This window comes from Lissotriton vulgaris, chromosome 7, assembly GCF_964263255.1.
Source record: "Lissotriton vulgaris chromosome 7, aLisVul1.2, whole genome shotgun sequence".
Taxonomy (NCBI): Eukaryota; Metazoa; Chordata; class Amphibia; order Caudata; family Salamandridae; genus Lissotriton; species Lissotriton vulgaris.
The window spans coordinates 1,263,145,973-1,263,169,133 of record NC_141695.1 but is presented as its reverse complement, the minus strand read 5'-3'; the positions used below and the strand labels follow the sequence as shown (position 1 = coordinate 1,263,169,133).

Genomic DNA, 23,161 nt, shown 5'->3' with positions numbered 1-23,161 from the left:
ACTCACTCAGCTTGTTTTCCAACTGCTTCCTAAACACAGGGAAAGGCGAACTTTCACCTCCGGATCTGTTTGGAAAAAACAAACTTCGAGTCATTTTCTTTCTCAATATTGTCAAGATGGAATTAACCTTAATTCGGTTTTAAAATCAGTTGTAAAATCTGTTATCAGTGATGTCAAACTAATTCGTTACATGTTGTTTTGGTGACTTACTCAGTTAACCTAAATAAACACCTTCATGAGTCCCGTGGAGGGGGAATTCTTCACGTCGGCATCTATTAAAAGTAGTGTGAAAGGAGAGTTAATTCCCTTTTAAAGGGATGTCTCTGAATCTCGTTATCAGTGTATTTATTTAAGAGATTCAATGTTGCATTTCCGCTTAAATAGAAAGTACCCCTCCCGGTTTTTAAATTCACCATCTGTTAAACAATTGCCGCCCGTCCTGCCCATCTCACGTAGCGAAATAGCCCATCGTTAGTTTGCACACTGTTTACTTATGGCGACTTAGTACTAGTTGGTAATTAGAGCTAGAAACCGGTTGCCGCGTGTAAGTAGAAGTTCTGAAAACATGTGCAAAAACATATTTTACTCACTCGCTGGCTGACGGCTCCCCACATATCAACCTAGTCTGGGCTCTTCCACGGCTCGAAAACAACTCGAACCGCGGAAGAAACATTCTTTTGACCTCACGCGACCTTACGTGACCTACGTGCTCGGTAACCACGTGATCAGGTCAGATCGCGTTTGTTGCAAATTTGAAGCCAAAGTGCCCATATTTACTGATGGTTTAGCAATAACGGTGTCATTACCTATTTACTTAAATGCCGTATTATCCTCAAAGGGCACCTTACGCCATGTGGAGCTTTTCTATTTAAATAACTGCATGAACACTTCTGTAAACACAGTGGAACTCAGTGTTCCCAGACAAGTTCCATTAATAATTCCAACACGAAAAAAGGGTAAAAAAACAATCCGTAAAGGAACCAATCGGACAATGCAACATTTCCAATTAAAATCAAATCACTGCATGTCTATACCTCTTCCATAGACGCAAATCTCATGCCAATATGAGTACCTTTAGCAGAAGGATGTTTTTACTTGTCACTGTTTGTTGCAAGTCATTACAAGTTCTCGGAGCCACAATTTAGGAACTACATGTATATTAAAGGACTATTATAAGTCGTCTGGCTGTGATCTTGTACGGTAAAAGACAAAACACATAGTCACTCATATCTAATGTGTCACCTTATTTCTACCATATAATATATCACTGTATCTTTACCATATAATAGCCCCGCCTCTGTTGGTATTCAGACACTACACTCACAGTATTCTGGGCAGCAATATGTTAGCATTAGCATCTCATCACGGACCCCAAGGGATATCATCGTTGAGTCCATGACGATGAGTTGCCAAACGATGTATCCATATTTGTTCGTTTTCAAAGATGGAACTTTCAGCGCTATGCTCAAGATGTTCTATTATGGTCCATTTTAAATCATTCGGACCATGCCCCCGTTCTAGAAAGTGTGCTGTCAATTTTGCTGTGTTTCTCTGGCACCTTACATTGCTACGATGTTCTCCTATACGTAGTTTTATTTTTCGTGTGGTCATGCCCACGTACTTCAATAGACATGGGCAGACTATCAAGTAAACCACGTTACTCGTATTGCAGTTGGTATGGCTTCTAAGGTGCCAGATTTTGCCTTCCTCCAATTCAAGGGTTTTGGTTGCTGTGATCAAATGACACACACTACATCCACCACATGAGTAATGACCCACAACTGGTGGTAAACCCCAGGTGGTGAGCACATTTGGATTCTGTATTGCGTCCCTATTACTGGGGCAAGTGTGGACTAGTGCGTCCTTCAGGCTTCTCTCCCGTCTGTAGGCAAAAAGCGGCTTTTGCCACTCGAGGCCATTGCTGGTCAAAATCCTCCATTGTTTATTTATAGTCCGGTTTACTACATTCGAAATGTTACTATATGTTGTTACACAGGTCAGCGGTGTTTCAGGTTCTCCTTCTCTTGTGTCATCTTCTAGTAGGGCTTCCCTATTTTGATTTCTGGCCCTCTTGCAACTTTTCTTTAGCATTTTTGCTGGATACCCTCTGTGTGATAATTTATCAGTCAGGTCCTTAGCCTGCTTCTTATAGTCAGTGACATTGCTACAGTTTCTACGGATACGTAGGTACTGGCCAAAAGGTATGTTTTCCCGCAAAGGACGCGGGTGAAAACTCGTAAAGTGGAGCAGGTTATTCTTACTGGTGGGTTTGTAATACGTCTTTGTTGTTAAATGGTCATCATTCCTGGTGATCGTAACATCTAAAAACTTGATGGCATCCCGACTGTGCTGGTGGGTGAACCTCAGATGTGGGTCACTGGTGTTAACCCATTTGAAAAAAGCCAAAAGGCTCTCCTCGGTGCCCTTCCATATCAACAGCACATCATCAATGTACCTCTGCCACAGGATTACATTGAGAGTGTATGGATTGATATTGGCCAAAATATGTGTTTTCTCAAAATTATAGACGTATAGTCCAGCAATACTGGGGGCAAAAGTGCTGCCCATAGAAGTCTTTGTCTTCTGCAAAAAGATCTGATCTTGATACTGGAAATAGTTACGTTTTAAGGCCAGAGTTGCACACTCATTGACAAACGTTCTAGAAGTGTTGTATTCCCATGTAGTCTGTTCCAAAGCATCCGCCAGACCCTTCAATGTAGCATCCTGGGGAATGCAGGTGTACAGGCTTTCAATGTCTAAAGAGACAAGAAAGCACAATTCCACAGGTAATTTCACTGTCAAAAGCATTGCCAGTAAGCTCTTAGTATCCTTAATATAGGTACTCGTCGACGGTATCAAAGGTTTAAAGAAAAAGTCGCAGTATTTAGAAAGGGGTTCTAAAAGAGACCCAATACCCGAAACAATGAGTCTTCCAGGGGGTGGAAGACGGTTCTTGTGGGTTTGGGTACACAATAAAAATATGGAACTTTTCCTTCAGAACTTGTAAGGAAGTCTGCTTCGTGTTTGCTAATGTAGTCATCTTGCTCTGCAGTCATCACTAGTTCAACTATCTCATCCCTTAGTGATGATGATGGATCCTCCTCCAAAATTGAATAACTCCTTGTGTCACTAAGGAGGCGTCTACATTCAGCGTCATATGCAACAGTATCCTGTATAACGATACTTCCGCCCTTATCGGCGCTCTTGATCACGATATTAGGGTCACTTTTTAATGACTCTATGGCTTTGTACTGGGCACCAGTTAGATTTTTGAACGGTGTCGGTTCTTCAATGTGTTCTTCTTCACGGAACACCGCTTGTTCAAAGGCAATTATTTCTGCCTGAACTAAGTGTGCCGGGGGAGTAAAGGTTGATCTGTTTCTGAAATTGGTATCACTGCTAGAGGTTTGGCTTTCAGCTGGGTCTTGATTCTCAAAAAATGCCCTCAACCGCAATTTTCTAAAAAACTCATTGAGTTCACAAAACAGTCTGAAACTATCAAGACATGGTGTTGGTATAAAGCCTAACCCTTTCTCCAAAACCGATTGTTCATCAGGATTCAACATTCTGCTAGACAAATTTGTGAATAAACTTGCACATTGCTGGGGCCCGCTCTCTGTACTTGCGGTTTGCTGCGTGTATTGTCTCCCACTGCCTCTGGTGTCTGCCAACGGACTTGATTCCCTCCCCGTCTCTTGCCCCGGCCTCTCTGGCCAAATCCTAAAAAATGTGGGGGTTGCATGTTCAGTTGAAAATGGGGGGGTGGAACAAAATGTGGATTCCAGCCCATCTGTGGTGGAAACGGTGGGTGACTATAAGGATTTGGGTGAAAAACTCCATTCCCTTGCTGTTGATATGGGAACCAATTGGAGTTATTTTGTGGTCTTCTACCTCGGCCTCTACCTCGTTGTTTATTGCCAGAGCTCCCTACACTTGACCCGCTGGAATTCGAATCATCTGAAACATCAGAATTATAGCTGGTATGGTCAGGTGGTGTATACTCGGCACTTGCATAGGGGTATACTTTAGCATGCGACCATTTTTTTAAATCCTTTTGAAACTGTTGGATTTTAGACTGCGCCAGATTTTCTTTATATTCTTTCAGTTCTTTATTGAACTCATCTAGTTTTTTCTTAAAACCCGTTACTGTGGTCTTAATGTGGGTTTCTGTTGCCTGGATCGCTATAAGAAGGGCCTCCGAGAGCCGAAGTGCAGTTTTTATAATCAGGAGGGCCCAATCATTAGTACAATGCCAGCCTATCTGGGCCCACTCTTTTCTAAACACACTATCCTCTAAAAAGATGTGGGGTGCATTGTTCACTACCAAACCTTTTGGAGTAATCTTATTAGTCAGGTACTCCTTCATCATGGTACCATGTAAAATGGCTCTTATCCGATTCTTTTTTTGTTCGCCCAATTTATCCCAGTCAGAGGTCTGGGATATCGTATGGGCCACCAAGGGATCTGCAAACAAAGTGGGATCATTGAGAATGGCCTCTGCCTCTTCTCTTGAGAAAGAAATACCTGAGTCCTCCATCATGTCAGCGTGACAAATATAATTTCTCGAAGGAAATCTGTATAGTTCGAAAGAACTCTAAATATATTTTTCTTTCAAACACTCTTAATTCTCTCGCAGCTGCACGCTGCCAAACCTGTGTAAACAACAAGAGAGAAAGGGCAAAGTAAAATACTCTCACACCCCTTAGGATAATCAATCAAAAACAACTAAAGAGTATCTTTAACTATAATGTACATAATGTGCTTTATGTACATTATAGTTGAAGATACTCTTTAGTTGTTTTTGATTAACATTTTGTAGTACTACAGATGTTAAGATTTGAGTTTGCTTTTAAAAGAGTAAGCTGTAGTTTTCTTTCTTAGAGAATAGGTGCTTGCGTAATGGCAAAAGAAAATGCTAGGTACAATGTACATGATGATCCACTTTTAACAGAGAGATTATTAAAAAATAACAGGTAGTGCATCTACTATAAATTTGACACTAAATTAAACATTTGACTGAAGTTTAGAAATTATTTAAAATTTAAAAATATAAGCGTGCTAACAGCTGCATTAAAAATGTACAGAAATGTTGTGGCTCTGATGTTTGGGGTAGACTAAAACAGTAATAAATGCAGCTAAGCAAAACTAGTTAGAAGGAAGGCTAAAGTATTTTAGTACTTACTTCCAATTGAGTATTCCGAGTAGTAATTAACATTTTCTCATTATTAAATTTGTGCACAGTCAAGTGTGTAATTTTCACATATGATCCAAGTTTTATGGGGAAATTTGTTGCGTCCCTCCATAATATTTGTCTGTTGTATAATTAACTGTTATTGATTTTAGTTTTGTATCTTGTCCCGCAACAAAAATGTTTTTTGTTTCTTCTTCCTGTAAAATATAAAAATCTTAGGGGGTCATTATGACGGCGGACGGACCTGCGTCCGTCCGCCACCCCTGAGGAAGAGGGACCGTCCGCATGGGCAGCGGCGGTTCCTCCATACAAATTAGGATGTGACTGCCACCCTGGCGGTCACATCCCCTACATTTAACATTGTGGCGGATGCTGCTTCAAGCAGCACCCGCCGCAAGTTTAAAAAATGCATGTATACGTTTGCGTGCACGAAGCGCAGGCACCACGCGGTGCCTGCCGCTTCGTGCACGCAAAGGCAGGGGGGTACCATAGGTAACCCCCATGTGCACCCCCCACCCCCCCTTCACCCCTGGGGGCCCGCAACGGGTGCCCAAAGAAAAGACTGTATGCCTTTCCACGGCAGAAATGCTGCTGTGGAAAGGCATAGGACTGCAAACATCCTAATATGACTGGCGGTGCCGGATAGACTCCGCCAGCCATATTAGAGCTTTTCCGCCGCGGTCGGAAGGCAACCACGGCGGAAAAGCAGCGGACAGAAACATGACCCCCCCCAGCCATTGTGTGTCCGCCGTGGTGAATCCGCATACATGGTATGTGGATTCACAGCAGTCGTATTGACCCCCATAATTTGTATAATTTGGTTTTTTGTGTATATAGTGACATTATAAGTTGTATTTTGTTGTGGAAGAGTGGGTGGGGAAGAGTGGGTCGGGAAGAGTGGGTGGGGAAGAGTGGGTGGGGAAGAGTGGGTGGTGAATAGAGTGAGTGGCGAATAGAGTGTGTGGCGAATAGAGTGTGTGGCGAATAGAGTGTGTGGCGAATAGAGTGTGTGGCGAATAGAGAGTGTTGAAGAGAGGGTGCATTACAGTGTGGTGTATTTTAATTTGAATTAATTTGTTTAGAAACATACCTCAGATATTGTCCCTGTTATCGACATTAATGACCGTAATTTTGCTTCTTTTACAGTTTTAATAGATGAAACTGGTGGAGCTGGTGGTTCTAGTATGTTTTTTGCTTGTATAATTTCACTTGGAACTGTTAAAGATGGCATCCTTGAGATCTTTGTTTGTTTAGTTATTAGCACTACATTGTTTTTTTAAGGAAATTTCTAATACTAATTCTGCTTCCTTCTTTTTTTTGCCTGTAAAATTCGTCATTATAGCAAGTGGCTTTAATAGAACCACTTTCATCTGCTAGAGCAAGATCTTATAAGATCCTGCATTCTTGTTTCGCATTTGTGTAATTTGTTTTCGAAGAACATGTAATTATATTTGCTCATATTGCTTTCTGATATGGTTTGCTCTCGTCTTGTTTGGTCTGTTTAATTTCTTGTATAGAAATCATCTGAAATGAGAGAAAATTGTGAATATATATCCTGGCTATAACTTGTGAAAGCATTTGAAATTTTTGCAAAAAACAACATCTTAAATTATACATTATGCTTCTTAAATTGCTACCCATAAGGCTTTGTGGTCACTATAATATGACTCTAATACACCATAGTGCGGTAAGTGTAGATTAGTATAGATATGATCTAATGTTGATTTGTAGTCTGTTGTAAGTTCTTTTATTTTCTGTTCACATTTAAATTTGTTCAGCATATATTGTAATAGTAGTGCTGTGTTTTGTGATTCTTGTGTTAAATCTATGTTGAAAACACCCATTATTATGTAGTTATAATTAGGGTAAAAGTTTAATATGGTACCTAAAACCTGGAAAAGTATTTGTATATGTACATGTGGTGGCTTGTATAGCATAACAAATAAGTAGTCGCAATTATTAAGATGTAGAGTAAAATGTAGAATATCAATTTCGTGGTGTGTTTCATATATTTGCATTAAGAAAATATTTTTCCTGTAGTAAATTGCTATTCCATGCTTAGTTATGTGATGGTGGAATTTATCAAATATTAATAGATGGTACTGTTCTATTAAGAAAGTATTGGCATCTGATGTTCTAGTAGTGTTTATTTCAGTGAAGCATAGAATATCTGCATTCATTATATTTGTGTCTGATATTAGTGCTGTGTAAATTTTCTTCCAGTGACCGTATATTCTGTACAATAATATTACACAGTTGGCTATAGTTACATAATTGGGGGACAGATATTTGCAATTGCATATCTGTCCTTAATCTGTCCATTTATTCATGTACTTTTGGATGGACAATTATTTTGTTGCGCTTAAAGTTTCTAATATAGATGTTATCTAATGATTTGGCTCTGCTTAAAGCCACATAATGCAAATTATGTACTTTGCTATTGTTAAAGTGGATGTAAAGTGGTTCAATAGTCTCTCCTTGTGTCCAATGTATAGTGCGCGCCGATGATTGGCGTGGAGGAAACTGCTTGCGTATAATTATTATATATTTTTGTGTAAATTGAAAATGGCGTGATATAGTATGAATTGGTGTCCAATGAGGCAAAATGTTAGTGGTATATATGTGTTTATTTTCTAGCCTTGTAAATTTACCAACATTTTCTTTATCAAAATGAATCCATATTACACTAGGGGTGTTATTTATTGTTTCAACAAATTCAACTATACCTGTAGCACCATTTATTAAGCCATCATTAACATTTATATTGCAAGTTAGATCATATCTTAATTTTAAGGCAATATGTACTATAAATGGCAGGCCCATTGTTTTAGTTGAGTTTATAGGTAATTGAGCTAGTATTTTATTTTTAACTATTTCTGTTAAATCAGCTGCTACTGTATCTATTGCTGTTGCTGTGTACACAGGCTAGTTTATTATGTGCTGTAATAAAACTTCATTATTAATGTCATCAACTTCTTTGTTTGTTAATGCTTATTCGTGGTTCTAATTCTCGTGTTTGCATCTGTATCAGTTTGGTTCCCTTCCCGTAATCTGTTTAGTAGTTCAGCAAATGGCAAGTCATTTAGCTGTCTCATAATTTTTGTTAACTCAAATAACTTAAAATGTGCTTGCCATAGATAAGTACTTAATGGTCTGTATGAATGTCTAGGGTTTTCAAATATGTATGTGTCAAAAACTGTCTTCAATTGATAAAAATCTCCAATTGCTAGAATGGATATTCCACCAAAAGGGAGATTTGACATTTTTATTTCTTGTAATCTATTATGTATGAAATTGAATAGATTTGCTCCTACCATTGATATCTCATCAATTATTAGCAATTTAAGATGCATTAATTCGTTTTGTAGTGTGCTCCTGTTCTCATGAGTTAGTGGTTTATGAGTTAGTGTTTGTGAAACTGGTATTTTAAACATACTATGTAGCGTTTTACCATGAATGTTATGTGCTGCTTTGCCTGTTGGAGCAGTAAGTAATACATATATGTTGTCAGGATTTTCTCCTGCTCTAGTATAGTAGTAGCCTAGTAATGTTTGGTAAAGTGCTGTAATAAGGAAAAGTTTACCTACTCCTGCACCACCTGTACAAAATGTGTAGCAGGGTTCTTCTTTTGTTTTTATCCAATTTAAGTGATGGTATATAAAGTTAAGCTGTTCATTTGTAAGATTTTGCATTATACTGTCATATTGGTCATTTTGGATTAAATTATTGGCTAGTGCTTCTTCAATACTTGTACTTCTAATGCCTAAATCAAATGATAAGTCATATAATAGTTGCTCATTAACTGGAACTTCTGGACACATGTTGTCATCTGTTTCTATATGTGTTGGGGGTATAACTAATTGTTCTAATGTACTGTTTTCATTGTCATCGTTTTTTAGCGTTTTATTATATTTATTATGATAAAAGTCAACTGTGCTTTTAGTTTCCAAATATCGTTCATAATATGTTTCTTTATGACCAATTATTACATTTTCTACTCTACACTGGTAAAAAAGCATTATTAATTCTCTATAATAATTTTCTGCGTCATTTTGTTTGGTTAAATCTGCAATAGCAAATTATTTTTGGCATTTTATATAGTCTGTTTCTATGATTTCTTCTTGTATATTAATCTCAAGTTCTTCCTCATCCGATCTATAAAAGTTATTTTCTGCGAGAAAATTCTCATGGTCTGTTTATTTTTTTCATTTTCTAATTGTTTTTTTTTCATCATAAATAGATGCATAGTCGGCTAATGTACATGTTTCTAATTCTTCAGGCCATTTGCTATACTTTACTATAATATTTTCAAATTGTATTTTATTAGAAGTACCTGGCAATAAATTAATAGTCTCTATCTTTTAATAAGTATGTACGCTTTTCTTGTGGGCTTGTATTAATGAATACAAATGATCTAGAACTTTTCCGTAAAGGAAATTGAAGTATAAGATAGGCTGCTTCTTGTGCACTTATTTCTGTACAGTTTAAGAATTTGTTACCTATATGCTTAAGTTGTTCTTTTATACTGGGATTGTGATATACTTCTTTTGTAGCTTGTGCAATTATTCTGCTCATCCCACGTTGAGATTTACTTATATTTGAAACTATATATACAGCACATGCATATGCGTCTAAGATGTATTGTATATCTATATTTGCTTGCCATGCTTGTAAAATTGTAGTATTGTAGTTATTAATAAAGCATTCAGCTGGTGTACTTTTTAGGAAAATAGTTTTTTTTTCTATTATAAACTGTATACATAAAAGATATTGTTTTAAATCTAGTTGCATTAAATCTAAAAGCTGATTAAAAGTATAACTTTGGAAGTCTTGTGTGTTCATACTTAGATGTATTAGTTCAATTTGCTGAAGGAGTTCTTGATTAGTTTTGTCTAGTTCTAATTGTTCTAATATATAAGTTTGTGGCATTGGATGTTTTGGGTACTGATATTTGCATGTGCTTTTATGTTTGATACGGCAATTTTTTGTATGCCCGTGCCTTTGGAGGGGTATTAAAGACTCTATATTTGGATCTTGTGCCTTTGCACATGTTACATACTTATTTATAAAAGTAATAACGTCACTGAGTTCTGAAATTTTATATTGTGGAGCATTTTCGATCCATATTATAGCCTGTATATGTGGTGATCCCCTTTGTTGGAATTCTACTCTATAAAAAGTAATCTATAATTTTGCCAATAGGGTTACTTTCATGTAATAAAATACAATTAAATAGTTTTCTAACTTGGAAGTCAAAATGTCTTGCACATGTAATTGGATTTTGTTGTATTAAAGTGCATTTAGCTTCCCTTGACATATTCTCAAATTCTTCTTTTGTACATTCTTTTTTTCACTATGCAATAATATGTTTATTAAATGATACCATTTTGTTTCTGCAGCTGATAAAGTTAAAAAAAAGTTGGGATTCCTAATTGTCTAATCATAGCAAATAGGTCTTTTTTGCATTGCTCCCAATATGGTGGTGAACTACGTATAGTTTTTAGTATTTTGTACCCCTCATTAAATTACAGAATACTATTTAATTTTTCTTTTATGTCTTTTGCAGTTATAATCTTCCCATTATTAAAGTATTTTCGAAGTGAGATGTATATTTTGCTATGTATTTGTATTATGCGTAATTTTGTCAATTTAAAGAAAACATTTGTTATAGACTTTGCTACTCTTTGATCACTACTTCTTAATTACCATTGACATATTGTGCTGTAATGTACTGGTACATGACTTTCTTTATTAGTTGTTCTTCGCTTCCCACAAAATATTGTTGGGAAACATTAAGACGACCCGTCCACCACCACCCTTAAGTGCCCTACGCAAAAATATTAGCTGTGTCAAAAAGGTAGTGAAGTCCCAGTGAGGAAAAAGGAGCCCTCAGGCACCCACGCATGGTAGGTAGCCGTTTGTCTTCATCGGGTTCCTGTAGTTAGTATGTGTAAAGATACAACAAACCAAAAAGGTGCAGATCAAATTGAGTGTAGACCACTCCCTCGACCAACACTTTTAATAGAGGGGTGATTTGAACCCAATTAAAAAACAGTGTGAATGAACGGACAAAAAAGGGTTAAGTAAATTTGAACCCCTGTCCTAAAAATCGGTCGACATGTTTCAGCTTTAGAGTCCTATTCGACCCAGCATTCCTCAGGACCAGTAGTGTATTCTCTCCCAAAGGGGCAGGGCACACCCTAAAGAGCCTACTCACATTGGAAGGAAGGTAATCAGCTATAGATACGCGTTTACCAACTTGTAATCGCTGCACTGGTAAAACTCAGGTGCGCAACCTCTGTTCTATGAGGGATATGGAATCTGAAATAAGACCAACAAAACAAAATAGATAGTAACTCGTTTTAGAATTTTCCTCACTTACAGGTATTTAACACAGTTATACCTTTAAACTACCCGTCACACACCCAGTGGCACAGTCAAATCCATGTGTACATTCACGTAAAAACATACCCCTATCCATTATGCTAAGGTCAAATTCAAACTTGGGACCCTAACTACCATCTTGGTAGAAGTGGTCTTTGTATTGCATCACGTATACTTTCACGCAATATCCGGGAGCATTTATTGTGCCCCATATCTCAAGATCCTGGCTTATCCTTCTTGCCCATGATCTTCATTTTGTAATAAAGTTAAAAAACAACAGTTTTCCTTCGAGAAGCTACTTAGGGGCCAAATGTTTTGCCATCCCTATCAGTATATACATATTTGCATCACGCTTTAATAACCGGAAGCCTCTGGTACATGCATTACAACATTCATCATTCTCTAAACTCACTCAGCTTGTTTTCCAACTACTTCCTAAACACAGGGAAAGACGAACTTTCACCTCAGGATCTGTTTGGAAAAAACAAACTTCGAGTAATTTTCTTTCTCAATATTGTCAAGATGGAATTAACCTTAATTCGATTTTAAAATCACTTGTAAAATCTGTTATCAGTGATGTCAAACTAATTTGTTACATGTTGTCGTGGTCACTTACTCAGTTAATCCTAAATAAACGCCTTCATGAGTCCGTGGTGAGGAAATTCTTCACGTTAGCATCTATTAAAAGTAGTGTGAAAGGAGTCAATTCCCTTTTAAACAGATGTCTCTGAATCTCGTTATTAGTGTATTTATTTAAGAGATTCAATGTTGCATTTCCGCTTAAATAGAAAGTACCCCTCCCGGTTTTTAAATTCACCATCATCTGTTAAACAATTGCTGCACCTCCTGCCCATCTCATGTAGCGAAATAGCCCATCGTTAGTTTGCACACTGTTTACTTGTGGCGACTTAGTACTAGTTGGTGATTAGAGCTAGAAACCGGTTGCCGTATGTAAGTAGAAGTTCTGAAAACATTTCCAAAAACATATTTTACTCACTCGCTGGCTGATGGCTCCCCGCATATCCACCTAGTCTGGGCTCTTCCACGGCTCGAAAACAACTCGAACCGCGGAAGAAACATTCTTTTGACCTCACGCGACCTACGTGCTCGGTAACCACGTGATCAGGTCAGATCGCGTTTGTGGCAAATTTAAAGCCAAAGTGCCCATATTTACAGATTGTTTAGCAATAACGGTGTCATTACCTATTTACTATAATGCCGTATTATCCTCAAAGGGCACCTTACGTCATGTGGAGCTTTTCTATTTAAATAAGTGCATGAACACTTCTGTTTTGGCTCTGTTGGGTGACTTTCTCACTTAAACACTGGAAATCTACCATAAGAAATATCATACTGTTTTTATGAGATTTGAATACTTGGCTATAGACCTTTTTCAACCTGAGTTACTTCCCTATGTATAGCAAGTATATTCTTTCTAATATATAGGGGTCCCCTACTTTCAAAAATAATTAATCTCATAGCTTGTCTATGAGGGGAGTTCACTGTTGCTTGCACATATCACCTGTCTAGTATGTTTTGTGATATTGTCTAAATGTTTTCTTGTTTTCACAATTAGATCCACAATAGGAAGTTAGTGATCACTCTCGTATGTACATAAATTGTATTTATACACCTAGACGCTACTACCTGATATATAATTGTAGGTATATAGATCAACACTCACTATGGCCAATTTTTCCACTTTTGGCTTTAGTGATGCAGACTTCATGAATATGGTTGGCACTTCGGTATCTTTTGATAATAGAACCTCTAATGACACAGGAACAAATGTAGAACTTACAAAACTCCTAGCTCTTAAGAAAAAAACTAAACGTATCGAACTACATGGTGAATACATGCTCAAATACCTAAGAGCAGGTGTAATCCCACAAGGATTACAAATCAAGAACATACCTGGTCTATTTGCTCACCTAAAGGCTTTCTTAGAAAAATGGTCCCAAATCGCAAATCGTTGCTCAAGGGATCTTATGATGCTGATTGTCGAAACAGCAAAAGATCTCATGATACAATTATTAAAAGAAATTGAAGAACTAGAAAGTAAAATTAAAGCTTCTCCAGCCATAACTGATGCAACAAAGGCACTCGAAGATATTGAATCTGAATTAAACTCGTATAATGACTATTTAATTAAACGTAAAACGGACAAACTACAAAAAGACATAAGATTTTTCAGTAAGGAGAAGATCTATCCCTATTTGGTTGATGGTTTCTATACGTCATCTGATGACACTAACGTTGATTTAGCATCCAATCAACCAACCAAACCATATACTAGAAAAACCACTACATTCTCAAATACATCTGACTCAGACAGCGATGGCGGCTCATTTAGCTCAGACCAAAGAGGACAAGGTCCAAGATACAATCAAAGTGGGCGGCCTTTTTTAGGGAGACGCACCCCACACAGAGGCAATTGGAGACAGAGGTATTACAACAACTATCACCAACAGCAATTTCAGCAACCTATTCAATACCAGCCACAAGTTCAATACCCTCACCAATTCCAGGGACCTCCAATACTGAACCCCAACCAATTCCTGGAAACCAGAAATGCCTGATACTGGAGGCAATAGACACCATCCCTATTTTTAACCTGAGCAAAACGACCCTTGATCCACCAGCCTTGTCTTTACTATCAAAAGGCCTATCGTTCGTCCCCCACTCAGGCGTAAACAAATTTGAGCTTTTTTCTGACCTTATGGCTTTTCTACGAAAAATTAGATTAAAATTCTTCTTTTCTGAAAACCCCTCAGAGTCACAGACTGAGAATAGATCGGGATTAGCACCAAAGTCTATTTTTACACCTACCCTAGATCAAGTTGCCCCGGAGGTAGCCATTTTTGAAAAAGTGGTCTACAACAAATTGGTCACAGCTACGAAATACATACCGAGAACTCCATATAATATCTCTCTGGAAGAATATCAAGCATTAAAAACTCTTAAAATCTCCTCAGAAATAACTATAAAAAGTTGCGATAAAGGTGGAGGAATCGCCCTTATGGACACTGAGAGATATATCATCAAAATGGAAGAAATGCTAAGTGACACCAAATTCTACATGAAAATAAATAGAAATACTACGGGTATAACTAAATCCAAAATACTGCGTTTGACTACCAATGCTTTCAATAATGATATTATATGTCAAAAAGAATATGATTTCTTAAATGTGGAAAACCCAAAGATGGCATGTATATATGGAACACCGAAAGTCCATAAAAACATCACTGATCCTCCCTTCAGGCCTATCGTGAGTACCATTGGCTCAGTCATAGAACCAATCTCAAAGTACCTTGATGCTATACTACGCCCATATATCCAAGACACTCCTGGATATATTAAAGACACTACCCAAGTAATTAACATCTTTGAAGGGCTTCCATTTAACCCAAACATGCAACTACTGGTCACCTTAGATGTGGAGAGTCTCTACTCTAATATACCATGTGATGGAGCGATACAAGCGGTTACTTGGTTTATAGAAACATACCAAGTAAACTGTAATAGTACATTTATAATTGACTGCTTAACCATTATCTTGTCCGAGAATATATTTGAATTTAATGGTAACCTGTATAAACAAACAAAAGGTGTTAGTATGGGCACATCTTGTGCACCTACGATAGCTAATATCTACGTTACCTTTTTTGAACACAAGTTCATATTCAAGGAAGAAGCCCCCTTTTTCGAGTCTGTAATTCAGTGGTCGAGGTATATAGATGATATCATCTTTATATGGGACAGCGACCAAGATACCCTACATGAATTCACTCAATGGCTAAACCTATGCGACAACAATTTACTGTTTACAGTTCATCAAAGTAACATAAAAATTGAATTCCTAGACATCACACTCAAACATGAGAATAACTGCCTTTATGTCGATTTATTTACCAAACCTACAGCCCGCAATACGATCTTGCATCATGACAGTTTTCACCCATTAAAACAGAAAAACTCCATCCCTTTTGGGCAATTTTTACGACTTCGTCGTAATTGCACAAAAATAACTGACTACGATCAAAGAAGTGAACAAATGAAAATAAAATTTAAAAATCGAGGATACCCCCATCGGGTTATCCGTGATGCCTATAAACGGGCACGATTTTTTGATCGTCAACATCTGTTAACTGGTAACAACCGATCAGTTGAAAATAATCTGGTGTTTGTCACAAGACACTCTGTACTAAATGAACAGATAAGACAAATTATCAGTTCTTATTGGTATCTTCTCAATGTGAACAAAAATCCTTCAGATCAACTGTCGAAGCTAATGTTTGCGTATAGAAAAAACAAGAATATAAAGGACATAGTGGTTCAATCTAGGATGCCTACTCAAAAAGAAATGACGCAACGAAGCATAACAGATTCCCGCCCCATTCACGGAAACTTTAAATGCGTAGGATGCAAGTCATGCCAGCAATGCATAGAGGGAAAATCAATATGTCATAATGGCATTACCATAGAGAGCAAAGGTATCACTAACTGCAAATCCAAAAATTTGATATACCTTCTCATGTGCCCTTGTGAAAAAGCGTACATAGGTGAGACTTCCAGATCGATGAATACCCGGTTAACGGAACATCGATCTGCAATTCGTACCCAAAAAATGTCTGCGCCAATGGTATCTCATTACATTGAAAACCATCACTCCCCAGAAGACATTCAATGGTTTATACTTGAAAAAATCCTCCCCACATCAGGGCTCTGCTGTGAACAAGTAAGGAAAAAAAGAGAGGTCTACCACATCTTTATGTTTAACACGGTTACTAATGGCTTAAATTCAGAAATTGCATGGGAACATGCTATTATATAAGGAAGACTCTATATAGTTTAAATTATTTATGTTAGACATATGCACATTAATGATGACATATTTAATTGAGCTCATGTATATCACCTATGTAATTACCACTCTTTCACGTCTTAGGCTATTAGTAACATAGATATAGCGTTAAAACAACTATGCGCCCTGACCTTTACTTCATCTTATAAGTCTGGAATTCATGCTACATAAGTTATAGTTAATGGCACTTCTTCTATCGTAACGTTCCATAATTGATTTGGCCTTCTGACCCAATAAGAAATATTTTTGATTTTTAACAAAATACAATACGCTTAGCTTTCAGCGTTACTAATTTCAATTATGTACAACTATAATTTACACCTTATATGTACTACCTGCCATTATATAACTAATAAGACTTTAATTAAAATTTACAAAGAAATAGCCTGGCGGTTTTTATTCTTGTAATAAAACCCGTTGTTTCAGCCCGCCTTCTATTTCCATAGATCAGGCGCGTTAAGTTTTGATCTTATTGACCAATTGATAGTCCGTTATCTATCACCGAAGTGAGCACGTCTAAACCACGTCACACAGACGCGACTTTAGTCCACTCTTTATGTCTGGCGCTACATCTATGTATAACCCAATCAGAACGACCTATATATAATAGGCGCCGCGGGAACGACATTTGTTTACATCCAGCGAGCAACAACACATCACGCCGGACCCGCCGAGATGCGGCATTAAATCCAAGAGGCTCCCGTCGTTTACCAACACTGCGAAACGGTAAGACCTTCCCTCCGCGATCGTGCATGTTTGTTAGAATAATTGTCGACCTATTATATAACGTACCCCTTCACATATTTTTTCTCTGTAGTCTAAGAAACGGACCCTTAAAGATAGAACCGATGCTCTTGTCCGACCGAATCACTGACTGTCTAGGTAAATATAATAAGCGTCCACCCTCAATCTGGTCGCACGCCACATAGCACTTATTGTTGCCGACTTTTACATAGAACCAGATAGCCGGTAGGACCGTACCGTTGGCTTGTTTCTCCTTTCACCACATTAAAGATCTGATAACGTAATACTGTGAATTACTTATCAAAGAACTAGATAATAGATCGTTTATTATCGATAGAATTCTCGCTCAGAATCTGTCTAGAAATCTAGTGAATGCCCATGGCTTTTAGGTAGCAACAACAAACTAGATTAGCCTGGCCATGTTGTACCTAAATTATATTACAAATTACCCAGTGAACTCCTAACGCTTCCTATCTGGTATTTTACCTAGAGTACCGATGTTTAAGAAAGCAATTTCGCCGAACAAACTATCAGACTGCTGTCAATGAAAGTTATCTCTACGAACAAATTATCTACAAAGAGAAGCTACCCACAATAAAAGATATCCCAGAAAGCGTATACAATATAAAACAGGTAGAAACTAGTGACCAATATTATTCAACTATATGAAGTAATCCTCATCAGATTTACATTTTAAGTATCCTCTCTTTATATCTATTCACAGCACTCTATCCGGACACTTACTTTTGGGACAGCTATCTTCATACAATCTGGCAGATTCGTGATATCATAGGTAGATTCCTTATGGCCAGCGGTCCAGTTCCTTTGTAATTGACATTGCTCAACATCCAGTCATTACATGGCAACTTTTTATTCTCTCATTAATAGGTATACTATTAGCTAAGTGTGGCTATTTGAAGACCTCTAAAATAGCCTCCAAGTAAGTGATTCCTGCATACATGTACTATCCATCTCAGGGTAAGTACCCTGATCTAGATAACTTTGGTTGAGTAAACACAATCACCTCCATCATTAAAAAGTTTAACGACTGTATCTGTCTTACTATGGGGCATGAAAGAGTGGTAAAAGAGAAAACCGATGTCAAATTAACAAATCTTGATATAGAGGATAATGTGGTGACACATAGAATGGTTGTGCCAAAATGAAGTATTCTAAAAATATTCTGCAATGTTATCTGGGATGGTACTGTCGAATATATGCCCCTGAATATGAATACAATAACTGCACTTGTACATACGATGCTATGATGTAATGATGTCATGCACCTATTGTGGATAAATATATAAGTGTATATTTATATCTCTATGTTTTTTTTAAAAAATGTACATAAACTGCGTGGTATTAATGAGATAATGTAAATAGTTGTATGTATTATATTGTCCAGTGTGTTATAGTGTCTGAGTCTTACGTATGATATTTCTCTAAAATTTCAGAGCAATACACGGCCACCTGAGGAAGGCTATTTGGCCGAAACGCGCGTCGTGATCCACCTTGCCGTATTGCTAACATCTTTTGTCTCGTGATCCACCTTGCCGTATTGCTAATATCTTTGTCTCTTTCCATTCACTGTCTGTTTATAACTATTTGAAGAATGAATGTATATGATTTATCAATGATATAATTAACTGCTAGACAAAAATAAGAGAAAAAAAGTATTTTTATAAACAACAAAAATACTACAAAAAAAGATATATATATTTCTGAAACTAATTTCAATAATAAATAAATGAAATAATTTGTTTCTAAATTGGCTCTGTTGGGTGACTTTCTCACTTAAACACTGGAAATCTACCATAAGAAATATCATACTGTTTTTATGAGATTTGAATACTTGGCTATAGACCTTTTTCAACCTGAACACTTCTGTAAACACAGTGGAACTCAGTGTTCCTAGACAAGTTCCATTCCTAATTCCAACACGAAAAAAGGGGAAAAAAACAATCCGTAAAGGAACCAATCAGACAATGCAGCATTTCCAATTAAAATCAAATCACTGCATGTCTATACCTCTTCCATAGACGCAAATCTCATGCCAATATGAGTACCTTTAGCAGAAGGATGTTTTTACTTGTCACTGTTTGTTGCAAGTCATTACATGTTCTCGGAGCCACAATTTAGGAATTACATGTATATTAAAGGACTATTATAAGTCGTCTGGCTGTGATCTTGTACGGTAAAAGACGAAACACATGGTCACTCATATCTAATGTGTCACCGTATTTCTACCATATAATATATCACCGTATCTTTACCATATAATAGCCCCGCCTCTGTTGGTATTCAGACACTACACTCCCAGTATTCTGGCAGCAATATGTTAGCATCTCATCACGGACCCCCAAGGGATATCATCGTTGAGTCCATGACAATGAGTTGCCAAACGGTGTATCCATCTTTGTTCTTTTTCAAAGATGGAACTTTCACCGCTATGCTCAAGATGTTCTATTATGGTCCATTTTAAATCATTCGGACCATGCCCCTGTTCTAGAAAGTGTGCTGTCAATTTTGTTGTGTTTCTCTGGCACCTTACATTGCTACGATGTTCTCCTATAAGTAGTTTTATTTTTTGTGTGGTCATGCCCACGTACTTCAAGAGACATGAGCAGACTATCAAGTAAACCACGTTACTCGTATTGCAGTTGGTATGGCTTCTAAGGTGCCAGATTTTGCCTTCCTCCAAGTCAAGGGTTTTGGTTGGCGTGGTCAAATGACACACACTACATCCACCACATTGGTAATGACCCACAAATGGTGGTAAACCCCAGGTGGTGAGCACATATGGATTCTGTATTGCGTCTCTATTACTGGGGCGAGTGTGGACTAGTGCGTCCTTCAGGCTTCTCTCACGTCTGTAGGCAAAAAGTGGCTTTTGCAACTCAAGGCCATTGCTGGTCAAAATCCTCCATTGTTTATTTATAGTCCGGTTTACTACATTAGAAATGTTACTATATGTTGTTACACAGGTCAGCGGTGTTTCAGGTTCTCCTCTTGTGTCATCTTCTAGTAGGGCTTCCCTATTTTGATTTCTGGCCCTCTTGCAACTTTTCTTTAGGATTTTTGCTGGATACGCTCTGTGTGATAATTTATTAGTCAGATCCTTAGCCTGCTTCTTATAGTCAGTGACACTGCTACAGTTTCTACGGATACGTAGGTACTGGCCAAAAGGTAAGTTTTCCCGCAAAGGACGCGGGTGAAAACTCGTAAAGTGGAGCAGGTTATTCTTACTGGTGGGTTTGTAATACTTCTTCTTTGTTAAATGGTCACCAGTCCTGGTGATCGTAAGATCCAAAAACTCGATGGTATCCCGACTGTGCTGGTGGGTGAACCTCAAATGTGGGTCACAGGTGTTAACCCAATCGAAAAAAGCCAAAAGGCTCTCCTCGGTGCCCTTCCATATCAACAGCACATCATCAATGTACCTCTGCCACAGGATTACATTGAGAGTGTATGGATTGGTATTGGCCAAAATATGGGTTTTTTCAAAATATAGACGTATAGTCCAGCAATACTGGGGGCAAAAGTGCTGCCCATAGAAGTCCCTGTCTTCTGCAAGAAGATCTGATCTTGATACTGGAAATAGTTACCTTTTAAGGCCAGAGTTGCACACTCAATGACAAACGTTCTAGAAGTGTTGTATTCCCACGCAGTCTGTTTCAAAGCATCCGCCAGACCCTTCAATGTAGCATCCTGGGGAATGCAGGTGTACAGGCTTTCAATGTCTAAAGAGACAAGAAAGCACGATTCCACAGGTAATTTCACTGTCAAAAGCATTGCCAGTAAGCTCTTAGTATCCTTAATATAGGTACTCGTCGACTGTATCAAAGGTTTAAAGAAAAAGTTGCAGTATGTTGAAAGGGGTTCTAAAAGAGACCCAATACCTGAAACAATGGGTCTTCCAGGGGGTGCAAGACGGTTCTTGTGGGTTTTGGGTAGACAATAAAAATATGGAACTTTTCCTTCAGAACTTGTAAGGAAGTCTGCTTGGTGTTTGCTAATGTAGTCATCTTGCTCTGCAGTCATCACTAGTTCAACTATCTCATCCCTTAGTGATGATGATGGATCCTCCTCCAAAATGGAATAACTCCTTGTGTCACTAAGGAGGCGTCTACATTCAGCGTCATATGCAACAGTATCCTGTATAATGATGCCTCCGCCCTTATCGGCGCTCTTGATCACGATATTAGGGTCACTTTTTAATGACTCTATGGCTTTGTACTGGGCACATGTTAGATTTTTGAACGGTGTCGGTTCTTCAATGTGTTCTACTTCACGGAACACCGCTTGTTCAAAGGCAATTATTTCTGCCGGAACTAAGTGTGCCGGGGGAGTAAAGGTTGATCTGTTTCTGAAATTGGTATAAATGCTAGAGGTTTGGCTTTCAGCTGGGTCTTGATTCTCAAAAAATGCCCTCAACCGCAATTTTCTAAAAAACTCACGGAGTTCACAAAACAGTTTAAAACGATCAAGACGTGGTGTTGGTATAAAGCCTAACCCTTTCTCCAAAACCGATTGTTCATCAGGATTCAACATTCTGCTAGACAAATTTGTGACTAAACTTGCACATTGCTGGGGCCCGCTCTCTGTACCTGCGTTTTGCTGCGTGCATTGTCTCCCACTGCCTCTGGTGTCTGCCAACGAACTTGATTCCCTCCCCGTCTCTTGCCCCAGCCTCTCTGGCCAAACCCTAAAAAATGTGGGGGGTGCATGTTCGGTTGAAAATGGGGGGGTGGAACAAAATGTGGATTCCAGCCCATCTGTGGTGGAAACGGTGGGTGACTATAAGGATTTGGGTGAAAAACTCCATTCCCTTGCTGTTGATATGGGAACAAATTGGAGTTATTTTGTGGTCTTCTACCTCGGCCTCTACCTCGTTGTTTATTGCCAGAGCTCCCTACACTTGACCCGCTGGAATTCGAATCATCTGAAACATCAGAATTATAGTTGGTACGATCAGGTGGTGTATACTCGGCACTTGCCTAGGGGTATACTTTAGCATGCGACCATTTTTTTAAATCCTTTTGAAACTGTTGGATTTTAGACTGCGCCAGATTTTCTTTATATTCGTTCAGTTCTTTATTGAACTCATCTAGTTTTTTCTTAAAACGCGTTATTTTGGTCTTAATGTGGGTTTCTGTTGCCTGGATCTCTATAAGAAGGGCCTCCGAGAGCCGAAGTGCAGTTTTTATGATCAGGAGGGCCCAATCATGAGTACAATGCCAGCCTATCTGGGCCCACTCTTTTCTAAACACACTATCCTCTAAAAAGATGTGGGGTGCATTGTTCACTAGCAAACCTTTTGGAGCAATCTTATTAGTCAGGTACTCCTTCATCATGGTAAGATGTATAATGGCTCTTATCCGATTCTTTTTTTGTTCACCCAATTTATCTCAGTCAGAGGTCGGGGATATCGTATGGGCCACCAAGAGATCTGCAAACAAAGTGGGATCATTGAGAATGGCATCTGCCTCTTCTCTTGAGAAAGAAAGACCTGAGTCCTCCATCATGTCAGCGTGTTAAATATAATTTCTCGAAGGAAATCTGTAGAGTTCGAAAGAACTATAAATATATTTTTCTTTCAAACACTCTTAATTCTCTCGCAGCTGCACGCTGCCAACCCTGTGTAAACAACAAGAGAGAAAAGGCAAAGTAAAATACTCTCACACCCCTTAGGATAATCAATCAAAAACAACTAAAGAGTATCTTTAACTATAATGTACATAATGTGCTTTATGTACATTATAGTTAAAGATACTCTTTAGTTGTTTTTGATTAACTTTTTGTAGTACTACAGATGTTAAGATTTGAGTTTGCTTTTAAAAGAGTAAGCTGTAGTTTTCTTTCTTAGAGAATAGGTGCTTGCGTAATGGCAAAAGAAAATGCTAGGTACAATGTACATGATGATCCACTTTTAACAGATAGATTATTAAAAACATAACAGGTAGTGCATCTACTAT

At 38.0% G+C, this 23,161-nt stretch overlaps 1 protein-coding gene across 1 annotated transcript in view; it reads right to left on the bottom strand.

The window, feature by feature from the left end:
* LOC147703379 (uncharacterized) overlaps positions 1 to 6,422 on the bottom strand; it is a 43,949-nt gene extending 37,527 nt beyond the window's left edge. Inside the window, exon 1 of the mRNA XM_086929496.1 lies at positions 6,282 to 6,422. Within this exon, the coding sequence (XP_086785622.1) occupies positions 6,282 to 6,422 (141 nt within the window). The remainder of the gene's footprint in view (positions 1 to 6,281) is intronic.
* Positions 6,423 to 23,161: the final 16,739 nt, after the last annotated feature.